The 27,664-nt window shown below is 39.3% G+C and overlaps 1 protein-coding gene across 1 annotated transcript; it reads right to left on the bottom strand.

The window, feature by feature from the left end:
* Positions 1-1,075: 1,075 nt before the first annotated feature.
* On the bottom strand, positions 1,076-25,896 carry trip11 (thyroid hormone receptor interactor 11). Its single transcript, XM_081350493.1, has 22 exons — positions 25,360-25,896; positions 21,438-21,517; positions 21,091-21,201; positions 20,659-20,964; positions 20,499-20,570; positions 20,229-20,394; positions 19,736-20,071; positions 19,561-19,601; positions 18,073-18,171; positions 17,145-17,351; positions 14,289-17,027; positions 13,894-14,175; positions 13,120-13,260; positions 12,803-12,996; positions 12,317-12,480; positions 11,996-12,099; positions 11,812-11,911; positions 9,744-9,825; positions 9,514-9,628; positions 5,574-5,696; positions 5,358-5,496; positions 1,076-3,872 (listed from the first exon to the last, which is right to left on the bottom strand). Exons 1-22 carry the CDS (start codon positions 25,496-25,498, stop codon positions 3,649-3,651), a joined length of 5,964 nt encoding a protein of 1,987 aa, XP_081206619.1. The 5' UTR covers positions 25,499-25,896; the 3' UTR covers positions 1,076-3,648.
* Between the last annotated feature and the right edge of the window lie 1,768 nt (positions 25,897-27,664).

Below are 27,664 nucleotides of genomic sequence, written 5' to 3'. Positions count from 1 at the left end.
TGTCAACAGTGAACTTGGGCTGTAGGCTTGCTTACTACAGTGAGGCAGAAGAGGAAAAGTTTTTCGAGAGTTACATCAGTTAATAGTTCAGTTGGCCATTAAATGCATCAGTGATTTTCCTGCACATTTCTTTAATGACATTCATTAGACTTTGAAATACAAATATTTTCAGGCTCGGGGTGCTCAAAGCCTGCCAGATTAGCACACCCTCTGGGCAAAAGCCCATCTGGGTGGAGATCTTGAGATATAAAAAAGGTTTAGACTTGATCTGACGCTGATAAAACAGACAGCAGAGTTATGACGGTTCAAATGTACACAATCTAACAGCGGGGAAAAAAATGTCTGCAAGGAATGTGGGAGGCTGAAGCAGGTGTTCCCTGGTGAGGGCAGGGTTATTTTGTCTGGCTCTGTGAGTGCTGTGTGAGCAACGTTCACATTAAAATCTGACACCTGCTTACATTCACTATGTCCAACACCTTGAGAGTGTTTCCACCATAGTGCAACGGATTTGCTTCAGAGCACCACAGATACTTTCTAGAATTCAAATGTGCCATTATAGCAAAGTAATTGTTTACATGGTGTATGTTTGTATGAGATAGCAGTAATACAGCTGCCTGCGCTGAATTTAACACATTGCAACATAATACACCATGAAAACAGTGCCAAATAAATCCCTTTTTCATTCAAATCATTACATACACTATTATTTTGAGTCTCTTATGCTCATGAAGTCTGCATTTATTTGATCCAGTTCAATATTTTTAAAACGCAATTTATTCCTGTGATGGCAAAGCTGAATTATCAATAGCATATGCTGCATTGTAATATGCTGATTTGGTGCTCAAGTAACATTTCTTATTAATATCAGAGTTAGTAATGATTTTTGGAAAACATCATGCTTGTTTCTGGATTCTTTGATGAATAAAGTATTTTCTTCACTTTGGATCAATTTAATGCATCCTTGCTGAATAAAGCAAGCAAAAGGATTAGTAGCAAGATAATTAATTTCTTTAAAAAACAAAAAAAACAACATACTGACCCTGAACTTTTGAAGGTAGTTTGGTATTGCGTAGTTGTGCTTGAAGTCAATTGTTTTATTTGTGATAAAGCAATGAAACACGCCAAATTACAAACACATGCAAAAACAAGAACCAACAAAATATTAATAACTGATAATGTTGTAGTCAATGCATGAGTTTTTTTTTTTTCTGTGAGCTGTTTGTTTTTCTATTAAAGGGGTGGTATAATGCCCTTTTCACAAGATGTAAAATAAGTCTCTGATGTCCCCAGAGTGTGTATGTGGAGTTTTAGCTCAAAATACCCCACAGATATTTTTATATAGCAAGTTGTCACTTTTTGAGGGTGAGCAAACACGCACCGTTTTGTGTCTGTTCCTTTAAATGCAAATGAGCTGCTGCTCCCGGCACAGAGGGCGGAGCTTCAACAGCTTGCACTCACACAGACATGCACTGAAAATTTCAAAAACTTTTAGCCTTATGTTCAAACCGGAGTCAGACAATGATGTAGTGACAACATGTAGAATGCAACGGGACATTTCTTAATGTTTAGTTGGTGAATTTATGTAGCTTATGTGTAGTTATCTTCTAGTCATTGATTAGCATATTCTGTCATGATAATCTATAAATCGTGTTCAGGGGGCGGGGTTTATGTAAATTCTAGGGTTGGTGATGTCACTAACCCGGGAGGAATGTCATGTAGTCCCTACCGCCATTTGTTGTAGTCCTTAAAAAGCGTTTTCTTTAAAAGCAAATATCTTCATTTGCTTTGAACTTTGAGTGTTGTAACTTTGCAGATGTTGTTTATGCTCAAACAGAAACATTACACACTAACTAAAGTTAGAAAAGTGAAATCATAATCAACCACCCCTTTAATATTTTTGCATAGTAAAACAAAACCTGTAACCTGTTTGCATAGTACAATAAAACCGCTTTTCTTTTTTTGCCAAATAATTTGGTGAGATAAATACATTGACCAAGTTTAGGGTTTTATTCTTCCCTCGTATTTAAAAATATAAAATATTTTCCTCATATTTTGACGATTTAATCAAACTTGTAGGGTCATTAAAACACATCCCCTCCAGACATCACTTTTGGCCACTACTGTACATCCACAACTGGATGTCAATATCAATATAGATTTAAACTGGTTAAATGTTCCAAGAATCTACGCACCAGATTACAGAGAACAGACCGCTGTATTAGACGCGGTTACACTACAATTGGAATTCCAGACAGGGTTTTCCCTGGAGACATATTGGGAGAGACGGACATTCCCTTTTGAGGTTAATCTGGTCTGATAATGCTCTACACCACTGCCTCCATAAGGACTTTTAAATTACAGCCTTGCGATTACATAGTCTGCAGGAGAAAAAAAGAGGCAAAGATCAACATACCCCTATAAGTCTTGTAGAATATATGGAAAATAATACAATTTCAGGATAAGAGGATTTACTAATTAATTACCAAACAGCAAGAGTTCCTTTTGCATAGCTATCCTGAGATATAAAAAAAAGCACTAGAGCCGAGCGCTCAAAAGATAAATAAATAAAACTAAAAGACAAGCACAAGAGCGAAAACAGAAAAATGCAAAAATATGTAGAGAAGAGTTTATTCTGCAGAAAAGAGAAACACTGTTGTTGAATATCACTTTCATGAGCCATCTTTCAAAACTTCAAAAAGATTGATCAACTTTAAATAAACACCAGCGCAAAATGTATAAATCTATCCTAAATCTATATAATCAAGTGCACCTAACTGTTATGAAAGATATAGTAACCAAAAAGAGATTTACTAAGGCCATTTTCTCTATTAAAAAAAATCCACTTTATATTAGGCCTCAAAGAAATATTTGGTTTGAAGTCCGCTGTTTTAATCTATTAACACCCATTTTAAAATGTACAGGTCATTTTTACACTTTAATCGTCTCGTTCCTTCTTATACTTCCATTATGTGTGCAATATTTTTTTTGTCAAATTGTATATACATAATCTATCTTTCTACCTTAGAAAGAAATCTGAAAATTGCAGATACATTTTAGCTTATCACAACTGCATAAGCAGGGAAAATATGATGATGATCGATGTACAAATAAATAACTGCACACTTGTACTGCATGGGAGCATGTGCTAAATCCAAGATCAAATGTCACTTCTTGATTAACTGTTATTGTACCTGCCACACCAAACAGCCAACCATTCATAGCACTTAAAAAGGGAGGATTTTGAAAGAGTAGGTAGTTTTGCAGAAGTGGAAACAGTTTAATAAATCCATTTGTGTAGTGGATGCCAGACAGCATCAGACAGTCTCTCAACACACTAGAAAAACATTAAACACCACTCTTTGTCTAAAAATGAGACGCTGAATGTTTGCACGACATTAAATAAATGTTGGGATAATGTCACAAGAATATTCGATAATGTAATCTTTGATTCTGTCAAACTCAGGACTCAATTTAGTCAAATTTAACGAGCCCGGGCAGCCCTTAGATGCTTTATCTTTTTCAATCTAATGGCAATCAGCCATTTTAGTAAATATTTGAATCCGTGACATGGCCCAGTTTCTGTTCCATCTGCTGGAACGTAGTGTCCTGATAAGCTAAAGTGCTGTGAGTGGCAGTGCAGGTGGACAATCACTGCTTGAGTAAATCTTTCAGCACGGCCCCACCGCTGGACTCAGCTGACACGGGTACAGGTGTGAACGTTGGCAGGGCGTTTGAGATGGGCTTCATGAGCAGGTGTCCCCCAGCTCCTGCAGTGCTGCCTGTACCAGCGGGATTGAGAAGGGGTACGGCAGCAGAGCGGGGCGCCAGGAAAGGGTTTGAATCCCCAGTGCGCTTACCTGGGCCTGAAACACCTGAAAGAACATGAGCAGCGTTAGAAGCGATCACAAATATACAGGCCTGTTCACGCAAAGAAAGATAACTATAACTAGCCTGGTTAAAACCAGAGCATTCTCAGTAGTAACTGAGATATGGTCTGGCAAAGCTCCTTTAATCACTAATTTCCAAAGGGGCGTCACCAACGGACGTCGCTCAAATGCCTCTGGGCACAATTGGATAGACCTAAAACTCCTAAAACCAATCAGAGATCGTCATGTGTAAAGCCATATGCTGCGTCCCAATTCGCCTAAGTTACACTACGCCATAAAAGTATGTACTTTTTTTGTGAAGAAAATGTATTTACTTTTGAATGTGTAGCAAAAAAGTAGGCAACTTTGGGAAATACTACTTCGTCATCTTTATCGGACGGATCTGTCGCATGCATCCCGTCATGTAAACTGCCCTGTCAATACTCTTGTCACAGTTAAAATCCTCTATTAAATCTAATTTAATTTCCTACCGTACCATATTCATACCGTTCATACCGTGCCTGTTATGTGCTATTCACTTTCACACTGTTGCTAAAATATATTACTTTGCACACTATTCATATCACAGTCCTGCAAAGATGACAGAAAATGTACTCACATTTGCTGTCCTGCGGCAATACATGAGAGCAATTGCGTTTTAGACCAAATATATGGTGACTGAGTGCGACCTGGACTCATCAGTAAAGGTGAGATATTTTTTGAGGAATTGCGCGATAACTTTATTATTTATTTTTTCCGTCTGTATCATCTCAGAGAGCTTTTGTGAGGCTTTACGCACAGTAAGTTGAATATAGCGTTTTCAGGCATTTTCCAAATGTTTCTCATCCACACTAAAACATCGGAAAACGCTAGTGTGGACGGAAAGTTTTTAAAGAAAACGCTGTTTTCAAATGTATCCGGATTAAAGCAGACGTAGTCTAAGTGCATGCTGTAGCTGTCTGTCGCTTAAAATGCTCATGCTCTTTTAAGTTGGGTGGATTTTGATTGGCTGTCAATGTTTCTATCGTTCATCAGAAGAAAAAAAAATCATTCTGAAAGCAGTTTTAACAATATTGTTCCTCTGTTGGTATTGTTATAGCTGTGGTGTGGATTTCCCAATACTCGTGGAATTATAATGATCATTAAAACTTTATAGTTACTGTCCTTAGTGTGAATAGGATATTCATAGAAAGATATTCATGTTATAGCTGATAACTGACAAATGGTCTATACTATTTTGTCTGAATAAGTTAAAAAGAAAAATTAAACATTAACAGTGTTACTTAAGAAAACTTACTCAAATCTTAAAAAATTACCTTTAAACGTAAAAATAGGGGAAATTATGATGCACGTTTAAATATCCAATATCGGCTGATACCGATCCATTAAAAAAAATAAACTCACACATGAGCCAGTACCAATAAAAAAATTAAGAAATAACCGATATGGTAGTAATGTATCGCACATCCCTATTTTTATGAGACGTTATACCTGATGCAGGTGCGTTAGCAGTACTCCGGCCAGGTGGGGGCGCACTCAGGGGCTTGATGTCATAAACAGGCAGTTTAGGGGCAGGGAGTGCAGGAGTAGACTCTACTTCCAGGAACTTCACGAACATCTCAGAGAAGGACTTTAAACACAGACACTAGTGTAAGTGGAAGATGCACTTGTGTAATAATGTATGTGTGTATTAGCATGTGTGCCCACCGAATTAAGGTTTTGTGCGTGTGTAGGCCTTTGGGGGGTGTTGGGAACACTCTGAACGGCTCTGCCTCCCAGCCAACTCGAGACCCATCCGGTCATCCCACTCTTGCCCTCTTCTTGTAACAACTGCAAAAAGAGACGTCATAAGTCAGAGAGAGTGTTTATGTGTGTGCTGTCTTTGGTTGTGTTTCAGAAAGTTGTATTTTTCCCCTCTCACTTAGACAAGATAACTGTACAAAGTTCAGCGAAATACTGATACAGAAAAAAAACAGTGTCCTCAGAGCACTCAGACTAGAGCAAATGAATGCTATCTTTTAAATAAAAACACTGAATCAGACTTTATCCCCACCCCCCCAAAAAGAAAAGAAACAGACCGGGAATATTTTTAGCCTTTAGAGTTGTAAACAAAGAGGTCTTGAGTGGAAACTTAAACTTAATGTGTAGGTGTGGGGAGGAGTGGAGAAAGAAAATATGGGTTAAAATGGAAAGTGGACTGTGTGACCCAGAAACACACACACACACACACACACACACACACACACACACACACACACACACACACACACACACACACACACACACACACACACACACACACACACACACACACACACACACACACACACACACACACACACACACACACACACACACACACACACACACACACACACACACACACACACACACACACACACACACACACACACACACACACACACACACACACACACACACACACACAATTACTTTCCTTCTCTCTCTTTCTTCTCTTGGGGCTGTTGGGTAATTCTGCTCACCACTTACCGAATAGTTGGAGTCTCTCCTGCCAGACCCCAGCCTACTTCTAAGGGATTGCGGGTAAGGAAATGCTTTAGGTGCAGGATTGGCATGGGCCCGTCATCTAATTCAGTATTTGTCCGTCTCCCAGGCAGTCTCTCTCTTTCTTCCTCTGTAACTCCTGATTTCTGCCTACTGTCTGTTCATCTACTATTGCTTACTCCTCAGTATATTAATGAAGACTATAAGAGGAAAGTGGCTGCACTAATCAAACACAATTATTCATTACATTTAATGAATAATCCAGAAAACCCCCTCACCCAACGACAAAACTAAGTGCCAAGGTGTCTGTGACAACCCCCCCAAAAGAGAAGAACAGGCCCCTGGTAACCATGGCAGCAAAGGCACGCCAGCGAGATAAGACGACACAAAAAAATGTGGAAGGAGGTCAAATGCAACAGCACAGGCCATATGAAAGATAGACATAGGCCCATAAAATTTACTTCTCTCCATTAATTCATAGACACACCTTTCCATGAATTAACATGCATTTATCCAGGACATTGTGTGTATCATTACTGTCTTTTTGTATTGTATAATATTTTATGCGTGCCTTATGATAGAACTACTAGTTTATGTAACGTCTATATCATGCCTGATATCAAAATAATCCTCGTTTAGTATCTTACACATTAGTGTACATCACCTCCTCATAGCATGCATTGTATGCTTATATTAATTCAGAGTATGAAGGGACACAAAATGCTCAACAAACAAGTCAGATTCTAAATTAAGTAACTTTTCCCACTTGAAAATTACACCTCTAGCATTAGGTCAAGCCCAAATCGACCTCTGCGGAAGTTAAAGGTTTAACACTTTAACACTCTCCTGCTCTTATTCTGGTTGGTGTTTGTGTGGGACCTCACTTGGTCCTGGAGCCAGTGCACCCGTGCCGCCAGGGCCTTCTCATCTAGCTACGTCATAACTTTCCTCTCTCCCGACAACGACAGAATCAGGCTAACATCGCAAGTTTGCCATTTCTTCATTCAACCCGGAAGAACTTGACTTCAACTTCATCATCATCGAACTACTGAACCAGAAAGACTTTCTCCTGCGACTGCTTCCGGGCGCTCGTTCAACAGCTAAGGCATTGTAAATATATCGTACATTTAACTCACTAAACAGAGGTTTAGCATAAGCTTGTATAATGTGGTTAACTGACTCCTTTCCATAGCTTTCATTCATTTGCTTTCACTCTCCATTTGCCCATGTATGCGTGATTGTGTGTATGTGTTTGTTTAGACTAGTTATTTATTTGTGATTTAGTTAAATCAAATTTCTGTGCAAATTCATGCGAGAATTGATTCTGTGGTCACTGCTTGCAAGTCCCTTTAACGATGTGATTACAGCCACATGCTCTTGATTAGCACAAAAGAAAAAAAGAAAGTTATTTTTCTGTGGCCACAAACGTTGATAGACGATTAATACTGAGAGTTCACTGGATGAACAGGTTAATAGATTGTAATATCAATTCTGCTTCATCAAGTTAAATATATTAACTGATCCAAATATTTATAATTAATTACAACTAGTTATACTATTGTAGCAAATTAGCTCAAAAGTGAAATATGAATAATTAATTATAATCCTAAAAAAAAAAAAAACACTGAGCAAAATGGCAAATTAGGTATTGTTTCAGCAAAATCATGTTCAGTCTGATTCCATTCTGGTATGGAACAATCCAATGAAAATTAGCCCATGATTCACGCACCCTGAAGCCATCCTAGTTGTATGACATTTTTCTTTCAGACGAATCCAATCAGAGTTATATAAAAACATGTCCTGGCTTTTCCAAGCTTTATAATGGGAGTCAATGGGTGTATTTTTTTGGAAGTCCATCAAAGCGCATCCATCCATGATAAAATGCTCGCAACGGCTCATATGGGTTAATAAAGGTCTTCTGAAGTGAAGCGATGCGTTCGAGTAAGAAAAATATCCATTTTTAAAACGTTATTGACTAAAATAACTAGCAAGTCGACTTACGCCAAAAGAGTAACCCTTGGCTTGAACTTGACGCACAACGTAATGACGAACGCGGTTGCCCAGCCCTATTTGTTTGAACCGCGAGAGGTGTCAAAGCTTACGCTACTCCTACATCCTACGTCATACACATACATTGTCAAGTGTTACTCTTTTTTTATTTAAATAAATTTTCATTTTTGGGTGAACTATTCCTTTAATTCCCATTTTCCCCTTCGCTGACTATCCCGTTTCACTCAGAAATATGGGGTTGTGAACAATTGCAGCGTAATTCATTGCAAAAGGAAAAATTCCATACTGATTTTGACCCTTTGAGGATAGTGGCTAAAAGATTACGGATTTTCCAAGAAAAAAATTAAGCCACATCCTGCTTTATCATCAGAACTGATCTGTCCTAGTTATTGAGAAATTCAGCCCCACCAGGATCAAAACGGAAAAACAGATATTCGAATAGAAAACAAATCAGCCCTATTAGCAGTCTGCCAAATGAATGTGGTCATATGCGTGCAGGGTTTCCGGGGATGCTGACATGTCATTTAGCACTGGCTGGAAGAGCAGAAGTCTCTATACCCTGATTACCAACGAAGACTAAACGCAACTTGAAGTCATCCTTCAAAGAACTCGAGACAAGAACCTTTTTCAACAAGACCAGCGTGGGCAGCTCGAGGCTTGCGCCAAATTAAACACATGAGGTAAGATGAGTGGAAAAATCTTTTTAACATCTGATAAACATCCTCAATGCTGACATCAAACATGAGATAGTTGAAAAAAAAAACAAGGCTGGGCGGAGAACCGAACATCAGGAGGTCAAATATTAAATCCACACTTGTTTAACCATCGAGTTTCAGAGGTGAGATGAGGTCTGGAGCAGAGCCACATTTGAGACTGATGAAAAGTCAAAGGAATTTTACAACAAGGGTAAGACAGAAAGGAGGAGGAAATGAAAAAAAGTGAAGGAGGCTGCTCCTCCTCTTTGAAAAATTGGACATAACATTCACTGAATGTGAATCCAAAGGCACGTGCACCATTTGCATTTGTGAAGACGAATACATTAAAAAAAGTGAATGCAAAAGGGAGGATAAAAAGAAATGTACATGATGAGAAGCAGAGAGCGCTGACCTACCTCGCCCACCTCATCTCGGTCCAACCCAAGCACATTACCCATAAGCCTCAGCACCTCAGAGCGCTTGTTTCGGGGGGTATGAAAATAGCCCATGTAAAGATTCTTCATCAGAACCCTGCGTCAGCAATTAATGATGTTAGATGATTTTTCACAGGAACACCCTTTTGAAAATATTTGGATCTAAATATATATGAAATATGTTTCCAATGCAGACTGTGTTTTGGACTCACTTATCCACTTTGCCTTCGGTGGTGTTCAGGAGGTTCATCAGTTTCCTCTGAGCCTCTTCCAACATATCCTGTCTCACATCCACTGCAAAACAGACACAAGCACAGGTTTGAGTATCATGTGTTATTTTATCCTTCATTGCTGTCACAGTTTGGGTCATGAGTTATGGCTAATTCATAAAACCAACACCTTAATAAAGAAATGATTTACTTTTGATAATGTCTGGCTTCTATCAGATAAGGCTTTGTGTCTAAAGTGTGTGTGTAGGGTCCATTTTCTTTCCACACACACAAGTGATTTTTTTTTGTTAGTTAAAATAACTGAATTTCACACACACAGTTGTGTTTTCATGTTTTAAGTTCAAAAGAGCTTTAGGGTCAGTAACAAAATGTACGAAATTAATACTTTTTATTGAAGACTGGAGTAATGACTGTTTTGTTTTGCCATCACAGGAATAAATACAAATTAAAAATGTAAACAGTTATTACACTTTAAATTGTAATTCACAATATTGCTGTCTTTATTGTAATTTTGATCCAATAATTGCAGCCTTGGAAAGCATAAAAGACTTCTTTCAAAAACATAAAAGTCAAAATGAATTACACCACTATTAAGTTCCTTATAAAGTTACAAGCCACCGGCAAGTAAGTCTTTTATTTTGAGCCAAAGTCAATTTTACTTGCACTTGGTGAGAGTTCATTTTGGACACTGTATTTGTGAGATGCAGAGAGAGCTTTCAGCAGAAGGTGGTATGACTTTGTTATCCATTAATGCAAACAGTCGAGAACAAGTGTTTGAATAGAACTAATAAGTATGTGTGTGCGCACCTTAACATAAACAGCAATAACAGTGGTATTGGGTTAAGTGTGTCTGGGAATGTCTCATGGAGTAATGACAAGGAAGTGTGTGAGTATGACGTGCTCTAAATGCCTTTATCACCGACACCCCTTCACTGGTCCAGCAGGTTTGGCGGTTCGGCTCTTTTCCTCTGAGACTTTACCTCCAGAGACCACATGAACTCAGCGATAAGAGAGGGTGAGAGAGTTCCTGTCTGCGCTAAACACCCTGGAATGTCTGTCGGCTGCACTTGTGCTTTGCTAAGCAAAAATTAACCGTTCTCGATCATTCTGTCTACGTTCTCCTCAGTCGTTCTTTGACAGATGCAGTAAAAATCCCAGCGCTCATCCTTCACCTTCCTCTCCCTCTTAGACCGAAAGCACCGCATTGTTGATTTGGGGCTTGATACGAACAGAGAAGAAAGGGATGGCTGTGATAGAAAGGCAGGGTGGATGGAAAAAGAGAATCTGTGTCTACACACTTTGGCTACTGACATGCCATAAATATTTTCTCTCTGAAAGAAAGGAGGATGCGAAGGAATGCTAAACATCTATACCATCTACAGACCTGGCATCTCTCCCACAAACGCACAAGTGTGTTTTAGTGTCTGCAAAGATATTAATCAAACTTAAACCACAGTCTCAAAGAGTCAAACATAATTTAATGGTTCCTGATGTTCCTAGTCCTGTTGACATTCACAAGACTCTTCAGAAAAATGGTTTACAGTGCTACAAACCTAATCTCAGATCATGTGTCATTTTGCGGCGCACTCTACGTCTCAACATTTTATGGGGTTGTGTCTGGTGTGATGGATATATTATTAGTGCTGTACAGCACAGGATCATGAAGGTACCAAAATGAAATGCAATAAAAATTTGCCCCCAATGATGTCAATGACGGTGACAAAAATGAAGATGACTATGCCGACTCTCATCTCCACAGTATAGTGGATGCGTTTATGGAGAGAAATATATGTTAATAAATTCTTAATTAGAATCAAACTGAATCAGGAAATAAATGCTGATACTCAGTGTTAGTTTTTTCTCATTTTTTTTCTGTATTTGTCTTTTTCCTTTTTCAAATATTGTGTCGGACAACTGGTGCCTTCAAGTCAAAAGGTTGAGAAGCACTGCCCTAGTTACACAATGAGGTGAAATGCTGAGCTGATTTTTTTAAAGAAAGTTCTCCAGCACTGATTTCAACAGTCATTCAGTTGATGACATACTGTCTCACCTTGTTTCTTCAGATCTTCTATCTGTTCCTCTTTGAGGTCCAGCTGATCAGTGAGGCGGGAGGCAGATTCGAGAGCTGCGTTCGCTTCATCCAGGTTTATCTAAGATTACACACACAGACATTGAGCAATGATATAAATACTTGTGTCAAGCAGAGTGCAGAAAGAACAGAGGTTTGAACTGACTTGCAGAGCGGCAGCCTGATCCCCAAAATTTTCTGCTTTATTTCTCCACTCTTCTTTCTCTCTCTTGTATTTTTCCAGTTCTGCTGAGTACATGGCTTTTTCTTCTGTAAAGACAGATAAAGATGTCAACTTTGTTCAGGATTGAAAAATTGCAGATTCCTCTCTTAATTCAAACATTTTAAAAAAGGAAAGAAAAAAAATCTGAAAATGTACACTCTAATCAATATTTGGAATTGCTTTAATGGTCATCATTCCATACAAGAAAAACTGCTTCATAAATTATACCAAAAATGGAATAGCAAAAATAATGTACACTCTTGCCTTGTTGAAACTGTTCTAGCACCATCTGCAGGTTAGAAAGTGACACTGCATACTGGTTGACCTGATCCTGAGTGGAACGGAGCTGAATCAGTGCCTCATCTCTTTGTCTGACAGCACCATTTAGCTGCTCCTGAAGAGACTCCACCTGCATGCTTGCCTGCTGACTACATGCACACAGACATTGGTGAAGCCATAAACAATACAATGGGTACATAAAAAAAATTGGCTGCAAGCATACAGTTTTTAAACATTTTTAAATAGACTGCAGTAAGTTGCTAGTTTTATTTAGTTGTCTGTTCAGAGTCATAGGAGATTCATGACCTCTATTTAAAAAAAAAAAAAATCATGATTCTCAATTTATCCAGAATCGTGCTGCTCTACTTGGTATGAATTGGTGTGAAAGCAAAAGCGAGGGAGTGTGTTGGAAGCAAACTCTGGTTAGGACCAAACAGTCTTGCCAACAGACAAAAACCCTCTTACTCCCACCTTGCGCTCTCCACGGCGTTAGAGGAGGACGCCAGCCTCTCTTCTAGGAGTGCCACTCTGCGTTTCAGCTCTCCCTCTCTGTCCTCAGCTCCCAAAGCCTCACGTGTGTACGAATCCTCAATCTCTAACAGGTGGTTGCGCAAACGCTCCACCTCCTGCTTCAGGCGCTGCTCTTTATCACGCGTATGTTGCAGCTACACAGAAAGAACATGGGAGTACAATAATTCCTCTGTTAGTATTAATATATTTGTAATGGATGCAATAGGTATTAAAGATAATTGGGAGACTGTAGCATGTGTAATCTTGGTCTTTGTTACCTCACTTTGCAGAGCAGACGTCTCCATTTGTTTCTGTTTGAGGGCCATCATCACTTGATCTCTTTCCTGCTGAAACAATACTGCCTTGTCCTGCATGGACCTAATTTCATTCAACAGTTGGTTCAGCTCACCAGATTTACCCTACAGCACAGAGAAAGGCAGAACAGATTAACTTCACAACACACATAAAAGGGCACTGTATGTAAAATAAAATTCAAAAGTTGCTACCGTTCAAAAGATTGGGGTGTGTACATTTTAATATATTTTAAAAAGTAATTTATTCTTGTGAATTTACAGCAGTTATAACTCTAGTAAAATAACTCATAAAAATTTTAAAAGTTAAATGATGTAATTTCTGAACCAAAATGGAATTTCTAAAATAATCATGGTTACGAAACCATACAGTCATCTCTGGATGTTAACTCTTTCCCCTCCATTGACGGAATTTTCTGGCTTTCCATGTTTTCTTTGTTATAAGGTAGGGGGCACTATTACACATCTTCTGGGAGAGTACTGAATCTCCTGATCAAAACACATGCAAAGATATTCCAGAAAGAATCAATATCATAATCATATGCATATGTCTTTTTTTTTATGAAAAACTAATATATCAAGTATTGATAAAAAAAAAGCATGCATAAAGCTAGAAAAAAGATCAAAAACGCTGGCGGTGGTTGGCAACTTTTTTAAAAAACGCTGGAGGGGAAAGAGTTAACTTAGGATAGGATAAGATATTTTAACAGCACACACAAACAAACAAACAAACAAACAAACCTGCTCTTTATCTTTTAGCATCTTCTCCATGGCAATGGCCTTCTCATTCACAGCACTGAACTGAAACTCTCGTTCCCGAAGCAACAGGGACACCTGCATGTTGGTCTCCTGCAGGGCACGGAACTCAGTCTCTTTCTCACGAGCTTTTGCTGCTATCGCTTCATTCTCCTCCTTTAATTTCTTCACATCCAGTTCCAGGATCAGCGCACGCTCTTTGAGGTTCGTCACAGCCTGCTTCAAGACTTCGTTGTCATTCTCGCGGTTACGTAAATTTTCACTCACCTAGAGTGTACAGAAAAAAAAAAATAAAAAATGGCACATAAGATCTATCTAAGGTACTGCACATCTTACAGCTTTCCCTACCATCCATTCAAGAAATCAGAATTGTAAGTCACCTGACTGAGCTGGTCTCCCTTGGTCTTAATGAGTAGATCTTTCTCTCTGAGGGAGCGGTGTAGCGATTCTTGCTTCTCTCTGGCATGCTTGAGCTCCTCTGCATGGCTTCTCTGCTCACTTTCAGACAGAGATGCAGAATTTGACAAGCGATGATTGTTTTCCTGCAGAGTTCTTATCATGCTCTCCTTCTCTGCTAATGTTCTCTGCATTGACTGCAACTCCTGATGTACACTCTCATCTTGGCCTGGTAGTGCTGCCTCCTTCAGCTTTGGAGGAGCAAAAGCCTGGGTAGCAATCATAGCAGAAACTTCTGGAGATTGCTTGACACTGCCTAGCTTCCCAAGTAGCACGTCTTTGGTGCTGCTCAGCTGGCTGATGGTCTGCTGCACCTGTGCCAGCTCTTGATTCAGCAATCCTAGCCTTTTCTCTTTCTGCTCATAGCTTTGAATAAGTCTGGAGTAATCCACCGAGAGCTTTGAGCTGCAGTCGCTGTCGGCAGAAACCTGCCCCTGAAGCTTGAGGAGCTCCTCTTGCAACTGAGCAGATTCATGCTGCATGTTCCTCACCGTCGTGATCACCTGCTGTTTCCACTCTTCCATCTTCTTCACTTGTTGTTTAAGGGTGTCACGTTCTTGTAGGAGCTCCTCAAACTGGTTGCTGCTAACGCCTCCTGAGCCACCGCTCACGGAATCGCTGACGCCAGTTGTCTGAAGGACTGAGACCAGGGTCTGACATTTTTGAGTCAAGGCGTCAATCTCTATATCTTTCTCACGGATGATGCGGGAGAGGTTCTGAATGGTCTCTCGAAACATCTCTTGACTGCCTGAAGGGTCGCTCATGGTGGAGAGCCGCTGGTTTTCTTGCTGGAGCTTCAACAAGGCTGCTTCCTTGGCTGCAACAATGTCCATAATTCGATGGTAATCTGAGCGCAGTTGGCTGTTCTCTCTGGTTTTCTCGTTGAACACGGCCATCACCTGTTCACGTTCCACTGCATATGCTTGCAGTTGCTGCTGCAGGAACACCACATCTTGACCATTGCCACCAGACACTCGAGCATGCAGCGCCTGGATTTCTAGATCTTTTTGGAGGACCATTTGTGACAGTTTTCCCAGCTCATTTTGAGCAACCACAAGTTGGTCAAGCTGCTTGGTTAGAGAGAGGTTTTTTTCATTTAGCTGGTTAATCTCAGTCTCTTTCTCCCTGATCCCTTTCACTAGTTTCTCAATCTCTACTTTTGAAAGGTCGTGTTTCTCGTTACCATTTTCACCATTCAATGACTGGGTCTTGTCCTCCTGTAGGATTTCTACGGACTGTATTTGACTCTGTCCTTGTGTGCTTAGGCCCTCCACTTCTGACTGAAGCAGTACAATCTCCTCATCCTTAGCACGGATGAGTCTTTCATAATTGAGAGAGCTTTGTTCATGTCTTGACCGTGCTTGCTCTAGTTCACTTTGTAGCACCTGTAGAGAACGCTGGGACTGCAGCGTTGTGGCCTGCTGCTCCTCTGATACCGTCCTCAGAGCTTGGACCTCTTCTTCGAGCTGATCTCTGGCAGCTTTGAGCTGGTTCACCTCGGCCTCAAGCTCTGTGATGATGTCCAGTGTCCGAGGCTCTGACAATAACTGCGGTCTGCTTTGCTGGTCCCTCACACGGTCAATTTCTTCTTTCAGGTGGCTGTTATCTTCCTTCATGGCTCCAAGCTGTTTGTCCTTCTCCTCCACTAACTTTCTCAGAGAGTCACACTCTTGAGTTACTCTCAAGACACTGCCCTCTAATTCCTTTTGCATTTCCACAGCTTGAGCTTTCAGGGTTTCGGCAAAGGCGTCCTTCTCCTGCAGAAGCGCTGTGAGTTGATTTTGACCTGCCACAGTGATGTCCAACATTTCGCTTGTGTCTTTGTGGTCAGAGACCATCTGCTCTATCTCACGCCTGAGTTGTGCAATCGTGAGATCTTTCTCCTGATTCATTTTCACCATTCGCTCATGTTCGGTCTGCAGTGCAGAAGCATCCATAGAGCGTGCTCTGGTCAGTTCATCGATGGTTTGTTGATACTGTTTGGCCTGATCTGATAGTCGCTTTTCAGATTGACTCAGCTCAGACTCTAACTGGCTTTTCTCTAGTTTCCAGGCTTCAATGCGGGTATCTTTCTCCAGGGACATCCTGCTTAGAGAGGCTTGACCATCTTGGATCTGTCTTTCCAAATAGTCTATCTTGTCCAAAGCCTGAGTGCTCTCTTCTTTCAACTTTCTATTTTCAATTTTCAATTCAAAGTCTTCTGAAGAAGACCTTTCGAAGGAAGTCTTCATTTCTGCTAACTCTGTTCTTAAGTCCTGAATCTCTTTATCCCTTTCCTCAAGTACCTTCCTGTGTCCCTCGAACTCATTCCCTTGCTCCCCAGAATGACTTAACTCCTCACGAAGTGCAATAAGTTCTGTCTCTCTCTCCTGAAGTGTCCTCTTGAGGTCGGAGGACTCCTGCCGCAGTTCTCTGCCCAGATCCTGTGACTTGCACAACTTTTCCCTCAACTCCTTTAGTGTGGTTTCCAGTTGCTGCTTTGTCATGTGCAGATCATTCAAGGAGAAGGCACTTTGACTTAGCTTCTCCCTATGGGCTTCCAGCTCCAGTTGAAGAGTCCGTCTCTGGTCAAGAGAGGAGCTGAGATCTGACTGAAGATGGGCTTCTTCTGCCTCAGCCTGTGTTTTCTGTATGGACAGCTGGTCCTTCACTGCAATAAGATGCTGGAGAAGGAAAATAAAGTATGCAGTATATTAATTTAAATTTGAATCACATTTAACAGATCCAATATTTTTTTTTTTATGTCTTTTAACCATGGAACATTGGCTTAAAAAGAATACCTGTGTGGCCTCTTGGTTCTGCTTGTCCAGTTCTTCCAGTTCAGCACTGAGTGTCTCTATATCAACATGGGCTTGCTTTAGTGCTTGGTCCCGTCTGTCTAGCTGGCTCTTTAGGTCTGAAACTTCCTGTGACAGTTCCACAGCACTCTTTGACTCTCCAGTCCTGTCTCTCTCCTCGGCCAGGGTCAGTCTCTCAACTAACGCAAGCTAAAAATAAAAATTGTATGAAACTAGTTTGTCTGAAAAGCACATATGGTAACACTTTATTTTACACTGTCCTTGTTACATATGTTACATGTACTTACCACAGTAATAACAGTAAATTATGCATAATTACATGCAACTAATCCTCAACCAAACCCTAATCCTACCCTAACCCTATAGTATGTACATGTAGTTCATTAAAGGAATAGTTCACTTTAAAATGAAAATTCTGTCATCATATACTCACCCTCATGTTGTTTCAAACCTGTATGAATTTCTTTCTTCTGCTGAACACGAAGGAAGATATTTAGAAGAATGTCAGTAACCAGGCAGTTTCTGGGTCCCATTGACTTCCATAGTATATTTTTTTCCTACTATGGAAGTCAATGGGACCCAGAAACTGCCTGGTTACTGACATTCTTCTAAATATCTTCCTTTCTGTTCAGCAGAAGAAAGAAATTCATACAGGTTTAAAACAACATGAGGGTCAGTATATGATGACAGAATTTTCATTTTAAAGTGAACTATTCCTTTAATATCACTCAGTACTTAAATATATAATTACACTGTAACAATGACACCTTCAAATAAAGTGTAACTGTGCACATATTATCCTTTGCATGATAACACACAAGTGCCCTTTCAAAACTGCAACTGCAACTTCTGATTAAAAACAAGAAAGAATGTATTATTGTGTACCATAACTTTGTTAACATATACAAACCTTTTCTCTCTCCATCTCTTCCTTCTCTGTCCTGAGGGTATCAATGATGGTGTTGAGCTCCAGAATGTCAGCATGTTCCACTTCTCCTATAGGACCGCTCTGAATAATAATAAAAAAAAAAAACGATGTAAAAAGTATTATGCCATTTGAAGAATAAGCCCAGGTGTTTACTTTTAAACACAAATTAACTTTTACATCAATTGTTTTACACTTAAAGGGGACATCGGATGTAAAAATTCACTTTTATATGGTGTATGCATTTAAATGTGTCTTTGCAGTGTGTAGACACACTGCCATACAATGGAAAAAATTCATTCACTCCTTTATTTTTAATCCTCAAAAAGCCTAAACACTCTCAATAATCAAGCTGTTTGGATTTTCTGAGCAATATGATGTCATATTGCTCATGCTCCGCCCACGACCACTGACGGACTGTCCCGTATTAGCATATTCTGTTTGTATACTGTCTGCCAAGCAGAGTATGTGAGCGGAGTGGAGTGGGAGCGGTGTGATTTTGAATGGATTTTTTAAAGTCGGAGCGTCATGGTTTTCACTCGCTCCTAAAGCGCTCCACGACCGCTCCATCACGAATACAATTCATGCCAACGGCCCATTATAGAACTGCATTTTTAGTAAGAATTCACACGTTAAGCACATTTAGCTAGCATGATACAGATAGATCACTCAAATCAGAAAAAAATGTGAAGGTTATGATGACGCCGATGGACATGAGTAGCTGCGGGAGGTTATAGTTCTCAAGCTGAATATGATTGGGCAACACAATCTCAATGAAAGTGCATATCTATAGCACAAATTGTTTTTCGCGTGCCATTTATACACCAAAAATAGTAAGCAATGTTATTTAACTTTTAATGCTGATATGTAATAAGCTTAGCATGTCATAGGAAAAGTTTGCACACCATCTAATAAATCACATTGAAACTATTCTCCTAGTATTGTTTTGTTTACTATGAGCAGAACTTTTGTGAGATTTCAAAGCAATACTTTAAACACAATTTCCTTATGGAGCGAAGACGGAGCAGTGTTTCTGATATCAGTGAGTGAGGAGTGGAGCGGTAAATGGTGAACCTGGAGCGGAGTGATTATTAAATGCTTTCAGTGCGAAGGGAAAATTGTTGCCGCTCCACTCCGCTCATATACACTTTATATGTCTTATGTCGACACGCCCCACAGAAGAGAGGGGTGGGGTGAGCAGTTACTGATTATCATTTAAAGAGACATGCACCCGAAACAGGTCGCTGTGAACAGAGCTGTTTTTGAGGAGGTAAACGGGTGTTGTTTTACACAACCATTGAGGAATTTTAACCAAAGTATGTTACAAACATGAACACCCTAAAGAATCATACCAACTTGTGGAAAATGGGCATCCGATGACCCCTTTAAATCCTAAGCATGAATAAAAATGTCTAAATATTCTTGGGCCACAAACTTCTAAACTGTGCAGAGGAAGGTTTTCAGCATATTTACCTCACTGAGATTCTTCAATCTAGCCATCTCTTTCTCTGCACCTAAAAATAAAATACAAAAATATAACAGTAAATAGAGAGCAGTTTATGAATTTCCCATTCAAGAACAATATATGATGTGATATGATAAACATAGAGTCATAATGATCATACACAATTTCTGGGGTTCTCTATACCTGCCAGAGCTTTTTTCAGGGTTTGTATCTCATTGTCTTGCTGGGCTTTCAGCATAGACTTCCCCTCCTGTTCCTGGACTCGATCCTGGAGTTCATTTACAGACTTCTGAAGGCGACTGTAATTTTGCAACAATTCTGCATTTTCTGCAGTGGCCACTTCCTTCTCCTGCTTTATCTGGGCTTTATGATGCTCTGCCTCCTCCAATCTGACCATTAGGTCTCTGTACTGTTTGTGCTGAAGCTCCGCCTCCTCCTGTAAAGACTGAATGGTCGATTGCAGCTCTTGAAGTTTGGCGGAGTCCTGCACTGTGGTTGATTTGACAGCACTTCCACCATCTGGGGAAGAGGGAGATAAAAACAACGTTGTACTCAAAGTTCAACTGTTCATTTTAAAGTTAAATACAAATTAAATTCAAAACTAATTTCAACTGCATTTAAAAAATACAAAAAGGTCCAGACTCTAATTTAAATATGCATCAGTGCTCCTCCTCACCACTCTGAAGCTGCTCCTCGAGCTCCTCGATTCTCTCCTCATACTCTGCCAGCTCCTGCCTGTGCCGTTTTGAGATTTCAGCCATTTTCTGCCTCTGGGCATCCTGCAAAGCTGCCAGTTCGTGCTGGTGCTCATCCACCTCCCGTGCCATTCCCTCTCTCAGCTCCTGTTTGGGTCCGAACGTGAATTGGGTTTAAAACAGAACCTGATTCCGAGAGCTGACCAACAGCAAAGCTCAAACTCTATGTTACAGTTCAAAAGATTTTTCACCTTGATCGTTCTTTGCATTTTCAGAACTTCACCCTGGTCTCCATTCCCATCAACTCCTGGCAGCTTTGATGCCTGGTAAATTAAAAGAAAAAAATTCCAGTTCGATAGCTATACCATGACATTATGTTAAACTGTATCCGAGGTAAAAATTAAAAGTGACCTGCGCAACTCTCCTCCAATGGGCCACATCAGCCTCTAGACGATGCACCTCATTGGAAAGGCGGTTAATTTCCTGCTGCGACCACAGGACATCACTGAGGTCCACCTCGTCGCCATGGAAGCCTTGATGGACAGCTGAGGACCGGTGCAGAAAGGAAGACGAAGTAGTGGTAGTGGCAGCAGTAGTGACGGGAAGCACAGCAGCATCGGTGAAGGATGAGCTGGTCGCAGCTTGAGAAGAGTGTTGGAGTTTCTGAACCTCCTCCTGCAGACAACTCTGACGAGCCTTGAGGTGACTGATCTCCACCTTCACAGCAAACACAGACATAAAACTATCACTATGATTCTTTTTTAATGTAAATTTTTGCACTAATATTAGATAAATGTTCAAGTCAGAAAATAGAACATAAGTGAAGTTAGTTTTGACCCAAACCTCTTTTTGTTGCAGGAGGGTTCTGTTTTCCAATGACTGCTGTTTGATCTGAATCTCTGCTGCCTCTAGCTTCTCCTCCAGCTCAGAGTTGAGTCTCCGCAAGCGCTCATACTAAACCACACAAAAATAAACATACAAAGACCATTTTTAATTGACAAATCTTAAAATTCATTCATAATTTTTTAAAATGACTCATCCTGCAATCATTCAATTGTACTCCATTACGCAACATAATTTAAAGTAAAAATGTCTTCCTTTTAAAGCACACAAAACATTGTCTCATGACAGAATAGAGAAATATCAGCATAATTTAGCAGATAATATTTTTTGTGTGCTAAATTAATCACCTCGGATTTTTGTGTTACATATGAAGTCTCCAGTTCTTGAAATCTAGAGCTGGACACCTGCAGCTCAGACGCAGCAGAATCTGTAAGAAAGGAAGATAAAGTCATTGTTTCTGAAATAGCTGAGCCTACATCTGTACATAAAGCTCAATTGTACAGCAATTAAGACTGACAAATGCTTTCCATTTCCATAAATAGAAAACTTCTCTTTTTTTATATTATGGGACCTTCTGTTCATCTGTAAACTGTCCAACATTTCCAAGTCATAGGAGAGATGAAGATGACTAACTACACTGACTAACTACAAGACCTCACTGGTTAAAGGTGAACAATCTTTGCCAAGTGTGTAGAGTAGAGACATATTAAATCCACCCAGAGACTACAAAAATGTCATATGGACAGTATTGTCAATTGTTGCGTGACTGTCCCTTTAAATACCAACATTCCAGAGGACATGGAGGATCAAGTTCCTCCCAGCAGCTGCACAGCCACAGCAGAATATTACACGTACAGTGCCCTCCACAATTAATGGCACCCCTGGTAAATATGATCAAAACTGGCTGTAAAAAATAAATCTGCATCGTTTATCCTTTTGATCTTTCATTCAAAAAATGTGCAAAATTCTAACCTTTCATTGAAGTAAAAGAATTGAAAGTGGGGGGGAAATCACATTATGAAATAAATGTTTTTCTCCAAAACACATTGGCCACAATTATTGGCACCCCTAGAATTTTTTACGAGTAAAATATCTCTGAAGTATATTCCCATTAATATTTACCTTTTTTAGTACACCAGAGTGACTAGGAACATGAAACTGTCCAGCTATGACTTTGTGTTTCATAGGAGTTTAAATATGAGGAAACACAAAGGCCAAATCCCCTTAATCATCCATCACAATGAGTAAAACCACAGAATATAGTTCTGATGCGTAGCAAAAGATTGTTGACCATCACAAAATAGAAAGTGGCTGTAAGACAATAGCTAAAGAATTGAAAATCCCCATTTTGACCATCAGGGCAATAATTAAGAAGTTCCAATCAACTAAAGATGTTACGAATCTGCCAGGAAGAGGACGTGTGTCTATACTGTTTTAATGCACGGCGAGGATGAAAGTTTGAGTGGCCAAAGACTCTTCAAGGATCACAGATGAAGAATTGCAGAGATTAGTTGAGTCTTGGGGTCAGAAAGCCAAAAAAATAAAAAATAAAAAAAACCTACATCCTCACATGTTGTTTGGTAGGGTTTCAAGAAAAATCCTCCTCGCTCTTCCAGAAACAAACTCCAGCTAATTTAATTGTCAGACATGACTGGATCTTCAAACGGCACAGGGTTCTGTGGTCAGATGAGACTAAAAAAATAGCTTTTTGGCAGCAAACACACTAGATGGGTTTGGTGAACACAAGGATAAAAAGTACCCCATGTGTACAATTTAATATACCGTTGGATCTTTAATGTTGTGGGCCTATTTTTCTGCTGGAGGTCCTGGACTTCTTGTTCAGATACATGGCATCGTGGATTCTATCAAATATCAACAGATAAAAAATCAAAACCTGATGCCTTCTGCTAGAAATCTTATAATGGGCCGTGGTTGGATCTTCCATCAGGACAACGATCCAAAACAAACATCAAAATCAACACAAAAATGTGTTGCGGAGCACAAAATGAAGCTTCTGCCATGACCGTCCCAGTCCCATGACCTGATGAGTGGAGTGAACTGAAGAGAAGAAGCACAAACATGGATCTGGGAATCTGAAGGATCTGAGAGATTCTGTATGGAGGAATGGTCTCTGATCTCTTGTCAGGTGTTCTCCAAACTCATCAGGCATTATAGGGGAAGACTCAGAGTTGGTATCTTGTCAAAAGGAGATTGCAAAAAGTATTTAATAAAAGGGTGCCAATAATTGTGGCCAACGTGTTTTGGAGAAAAACATTTATTTCATAATGTGATTTCCCCCCCACATTCAATTCTTTTACTTAAATGAAAGGTTAGAATTTTGCACATTTTTTGAATGAAAGATCAAAAGTAAAATAAAGATAAGATCCTGGTATCATATTTACCAGGGCTGCCATTAATCGTGGAGGGCACTGTATATAACCGATGAGTACACTTGGAAATAAATACAGATTGGATTCTGTAGGATTCTTAAGTAAATAACAATAAGTAAGAGCACAATATACTGTATTTAAAATTCTTAAGAGTGGAAAAAACAGCATGTTAGCACCTTTGCAAGCTCTAAACAGAAATAGAGCCTCTATTTCAACATGGTTCAGTTCAGGTTCACATGACAAACAAGACACATTTACACACAAAGCATACTCTTGTCTCAACCACACTGCCAAATCTAACACACATAATGCAAACTTTTTTTCATTATTTAATGCATAAAATATTGAGAAACTAAGTCTTACATTGTTACATTTGAGCATTAAGGAACTCAAACCAAACTAAAAATAAAATCAGGAAATTACAGAACAGTCTTGGGGTGAAAAAAAACAATTGGGGTGGTGTAGTATAGTGCAATAACTTTATTAAAAGTCCATTATTAGTTAGATAATCCACTTGAAGTATCATGAAGCTAAACCTGGCTCAAGGACACAATGGCCATGTCTCATTGCTTGAATCTTATGGTTCTTGAATCAGAAATCATTTAGCTAGAAAACCACACAAGTTAACAGCACCTACTTAATAACTATTTCATATTGTGTAACATAGGCTAAACAGTGATGAAGTCACTTCAATGTAGCCTTTATCTAATGCAACAAACAACAGTCCACTTAAATAGTGACAATCCCTCAGAAGTGTTGCCTTGCTCAAGGGCACACTGCATGTAGGTGGTCTCTGTTGTTGTGGAATGGGACAAACCCCTACCAGGTGTTACACCTGCCACTTCCAGGCAGCCAGCCAAAGACCTGCTACTATACCATCTGTAACGCCTTTACAATAAGTTTCTCTGCTAACAGGCAGGTCGATGCATCGTGAGACATGACAGATTGACTCAAGGTCTGTCTGCTTTGCTGGAAGCTGCTGATCAAAGTTCTCAGTGTGTGTTCCACTCCTCCAATGGTCAAAAAGGGCATATTTACTTATGACACCAGTTTTTGTTGGTACATTTGTTTTTTTTAGTGTTTGCATAATTAATAGAGCAGATATACATCAAGAAACAAGACAGAGAAACCCACCGAAGTAGGCCTACTTCATTATTAAGTCCCCATTCACAAGGGAAAACAGAGGAAACCACAGAAGTTCTAAGAAAACTCCAGCACTTTCTGGATTAAGATAGAGTGACTAAAACCCAACCACAGCTACATCTCTGATAGGGATTCAACGGCTGTATGCAAACAAACCTCTTACTCGTCTTACTATAATTACTTCATCCCATTATATAAGCGCACTGTAGCATCATATGGCAATTGCAGAGAATGTCAAGGTAATGACAGCCTCAGTCACTATTCACTTTCAATGTATAGAAAGGAAGATGATGCAGACATTTCATTTTGTGTTCCTCAGAAGAAAGTCAGTCATTAAGGTTTGGAATATCAAAATGTAAGGAATGATAATTTCTTAGAGGACTTTCTCTTTAATAAGTTTAATTTCTTTTAGGAGATGCCAATGTAAACAAAATGACATCTTCAAAAACCTGACAAAAGAATCATATCTCAACAGTCAGACAAAATCAACCAGTGCATTTTACAGAGAAATGAACTCTCAAGCATCTCTGGACTGACTGTATCCATAAACTAATCAACATAAAACTGTCACATTCAGCAGACTAGCCTACAGGTGTGCTCACTAAATATAAAGGCACAATAAATACCGTACTTTGATATGAAAAAACACATATTTGACAAAACAGCTGTCCGACTGTACAAAAACGTTAAAAGTCTGTATGGGAATCTATGATATTCATGACAGTTGTCAACTCACCTCCCACTTCCTCTGCGCTTTCCAGAAGAATATCTTTGGTAAAATTAGAGATCTGTCCGGTAAACGAAGACAAGCTTCCCCCGACCTGACCCAGACTCTGACCCAGGCCAGAGCCCAAACCTCCCAGCCAGGATGACATGACGAGCCGAACCGGATCTAACCCTAAATCACCGACCCGGGCCTTTCACAGAACAGAACCGCGCGAACGAGGGTTTCATGTACTCTCAGGCTAACTAATAAAGACTAGCGTTTTGCGTTGGTTTGTTTAATATAAGTAATAATCATTAATCAGCAGCAGATCCGGATTCCAGCTGGTTCAAAACTTCATGACATAAACAAAGACAAAACGCCGGATTATACGCGTTAAATCCACGGCAATTACGAAGACCTGGTCGCCGGGTTATATCCACATGTGGTCAGGCTGGTTTCTGGTACGGGGTTGTTTTGGGTCGCTGTGTTTTCACGCGGATAAAGTGCCAGCTCAACCGCGGCCATCACAGATGATCATCAGTCAGGGGACGTGGACAGCACAGATGGATTGTGGGACGGTGGAGGACCAACATAATGCAGCTCACACTTCCCACGCATCCACAGCGACGCCGCTGGACACAACGAGTACTGCAACCCAGTGAGAAAACCTACTCCAACTTTTGTCTGTAGCCTATATACTTTTTCTGGGATAGCAAATGTAATAATATTAACCCTTTCATGCATGAATTATGATAACCTCAGTCAGGATTTTTTTCCTCTGTGTTTTTATTGCTCTTAGGGCATGAAAAACAAGAATTGATTTTTATTTTATTTTTTTTACAAATTTTTCAAAGAGATCTTCAGATGTCCACTTGAGTGGACAGCATGCGGTTAAGGTTTAAACTGAAGATATACTGTATTAAATATAAGACAATAATCAAACAGATAAAGTATGTGAATTTAACAAACTAATCAATACAATTATATCAAATCATGTGAAAACAATAAAATATATACAAAAAATATAAATGTGAAATATTGCAAAGGCTTCATACAACTTCATACAAGTTGCACATTGCGTATCTTTGATATCAGAACATGAGGGCGTGATTCCATCAGAATTTTCTACAGCCTGTCAAGGTACAACTGTGGAAACCACTCAGATGCTCCCTCCAGTGCACCAGAGTAAGGAGATTTACCCTTATTAGCTGATAATTCTGATTATGTTCAAGATGGACATGCACATTTCTATCATAGCCCTCCCCTGAGAAAACCTAGCGATACTTTTTTTCAATCTCATCTGAAATGATCAGTGTTGGGGGTAACGCATTACAAGTAACATGCATACCCATTCAGATTACTTTTTTGATGTTACAAGTAAAGTAATGTGTTACAAGTAACAGGCATTACGTAATCAGATTTGTTTTTTATGTTATGAGTAATGTATTGTAACATGCATTACATAATCAGATTACTTTTTGATGTAACGAGTAAAGAAATGCATTACAAGTAACATGCATTACGTAATCAGATTACTTTTTGATGTTATGAGTAAAGAAACGCATTACAATAACGCGCATTACATAATCAGATTTGTTTTTTATGTTATGAGTAATGTATTGTAACATGCATTACATAATCAGATTACTTTTTGATCTAACAAGTAATTAACTACAAGTAATGTGCAATACATAATCAGATTACTTTTTGATGTAACGAGTAAAGAAATGCATTACAAGTAACATGCATTACGTAATCAGATTACTTTTTGATGTTATGAGTAAAGAACAGATTACAATAACGCGCATTACATAATCAGATTACATTTTGATGTTATGAGTAAAGAAATGCATTACAAGTAACATGCATTACGTAATCAGATTACTTTTTGATGTTATGAGTAAAAAAACTCATTACAAGTAACGCGTTACGTAATAAGATTACTTTTTGATGTTATGAGTAAAGAAACGCATAACAAGTAACGTGTTATGTAATAAGATTACTTTTTGATGTTATGAGTAGAGAAACGCATTACAAGTGTCATACATTATGTAATCACATGACTTTTTTCGATGTCAATGAAAATTACATTCTAATAATACAAATACATTTATTTACAGTAAAAAAAAGTCACTGCAGATTAAGTTTTTAAGTTTTAAGTTTCAGAAACAATATTCACATTATAATTATGAATTGTAGCTGAAATATAGCAGTTGATGCATGACGTCCACTACAGTGGACATGTGATTAATCAGAGTTTTCTCTCAACCTAAAATCAAAACTTGGAAAATTTTACTGTGATATGACTCATTAGATATTGCTTGATGCTGCTATT

The sequence above is a fragment of the Scardinius erythrophthalmus genome, assembly GCF_964197995.2.
Source record: "Scardinius erythrophthalmus genome assembly, chromosome: 21".
Lineage (NCBI taxonomy): Eukaryota > Metazoa > Chordata > Actinopteri > Cypriniformes > Leuciscidae > Scardinius > Scardinius erythrophthalmus.
Note: the sequence above shows the minus strand (reverse complement) of the source record. Positions and strands in the feature narration are given on the sequence as shown.

Coding starts and splice junctions, on each gene's coding strand:
- trip11 (XM_081350493.1), bottom strand. CDS start 25,498: ATGTCATCCTGGCTGGGAGGTTTGGGCTCTGGCCTGGGTCAGAGTCTG. Junction 20,965..21,090: donor CCCTCCTGCAACAAAAAGAG/GTTTGGGTCAAA, acceptor TTTGCTGTGAAG/GTGGAGATCAGTCACCTCAA. Junction 14,176..14,288: donor AGGGAGACCAGCTCAGTCAG/GTGACTTACAAT, acceptor TGTACACTCTAG/GTGAGTGAAAATTTACGTAA.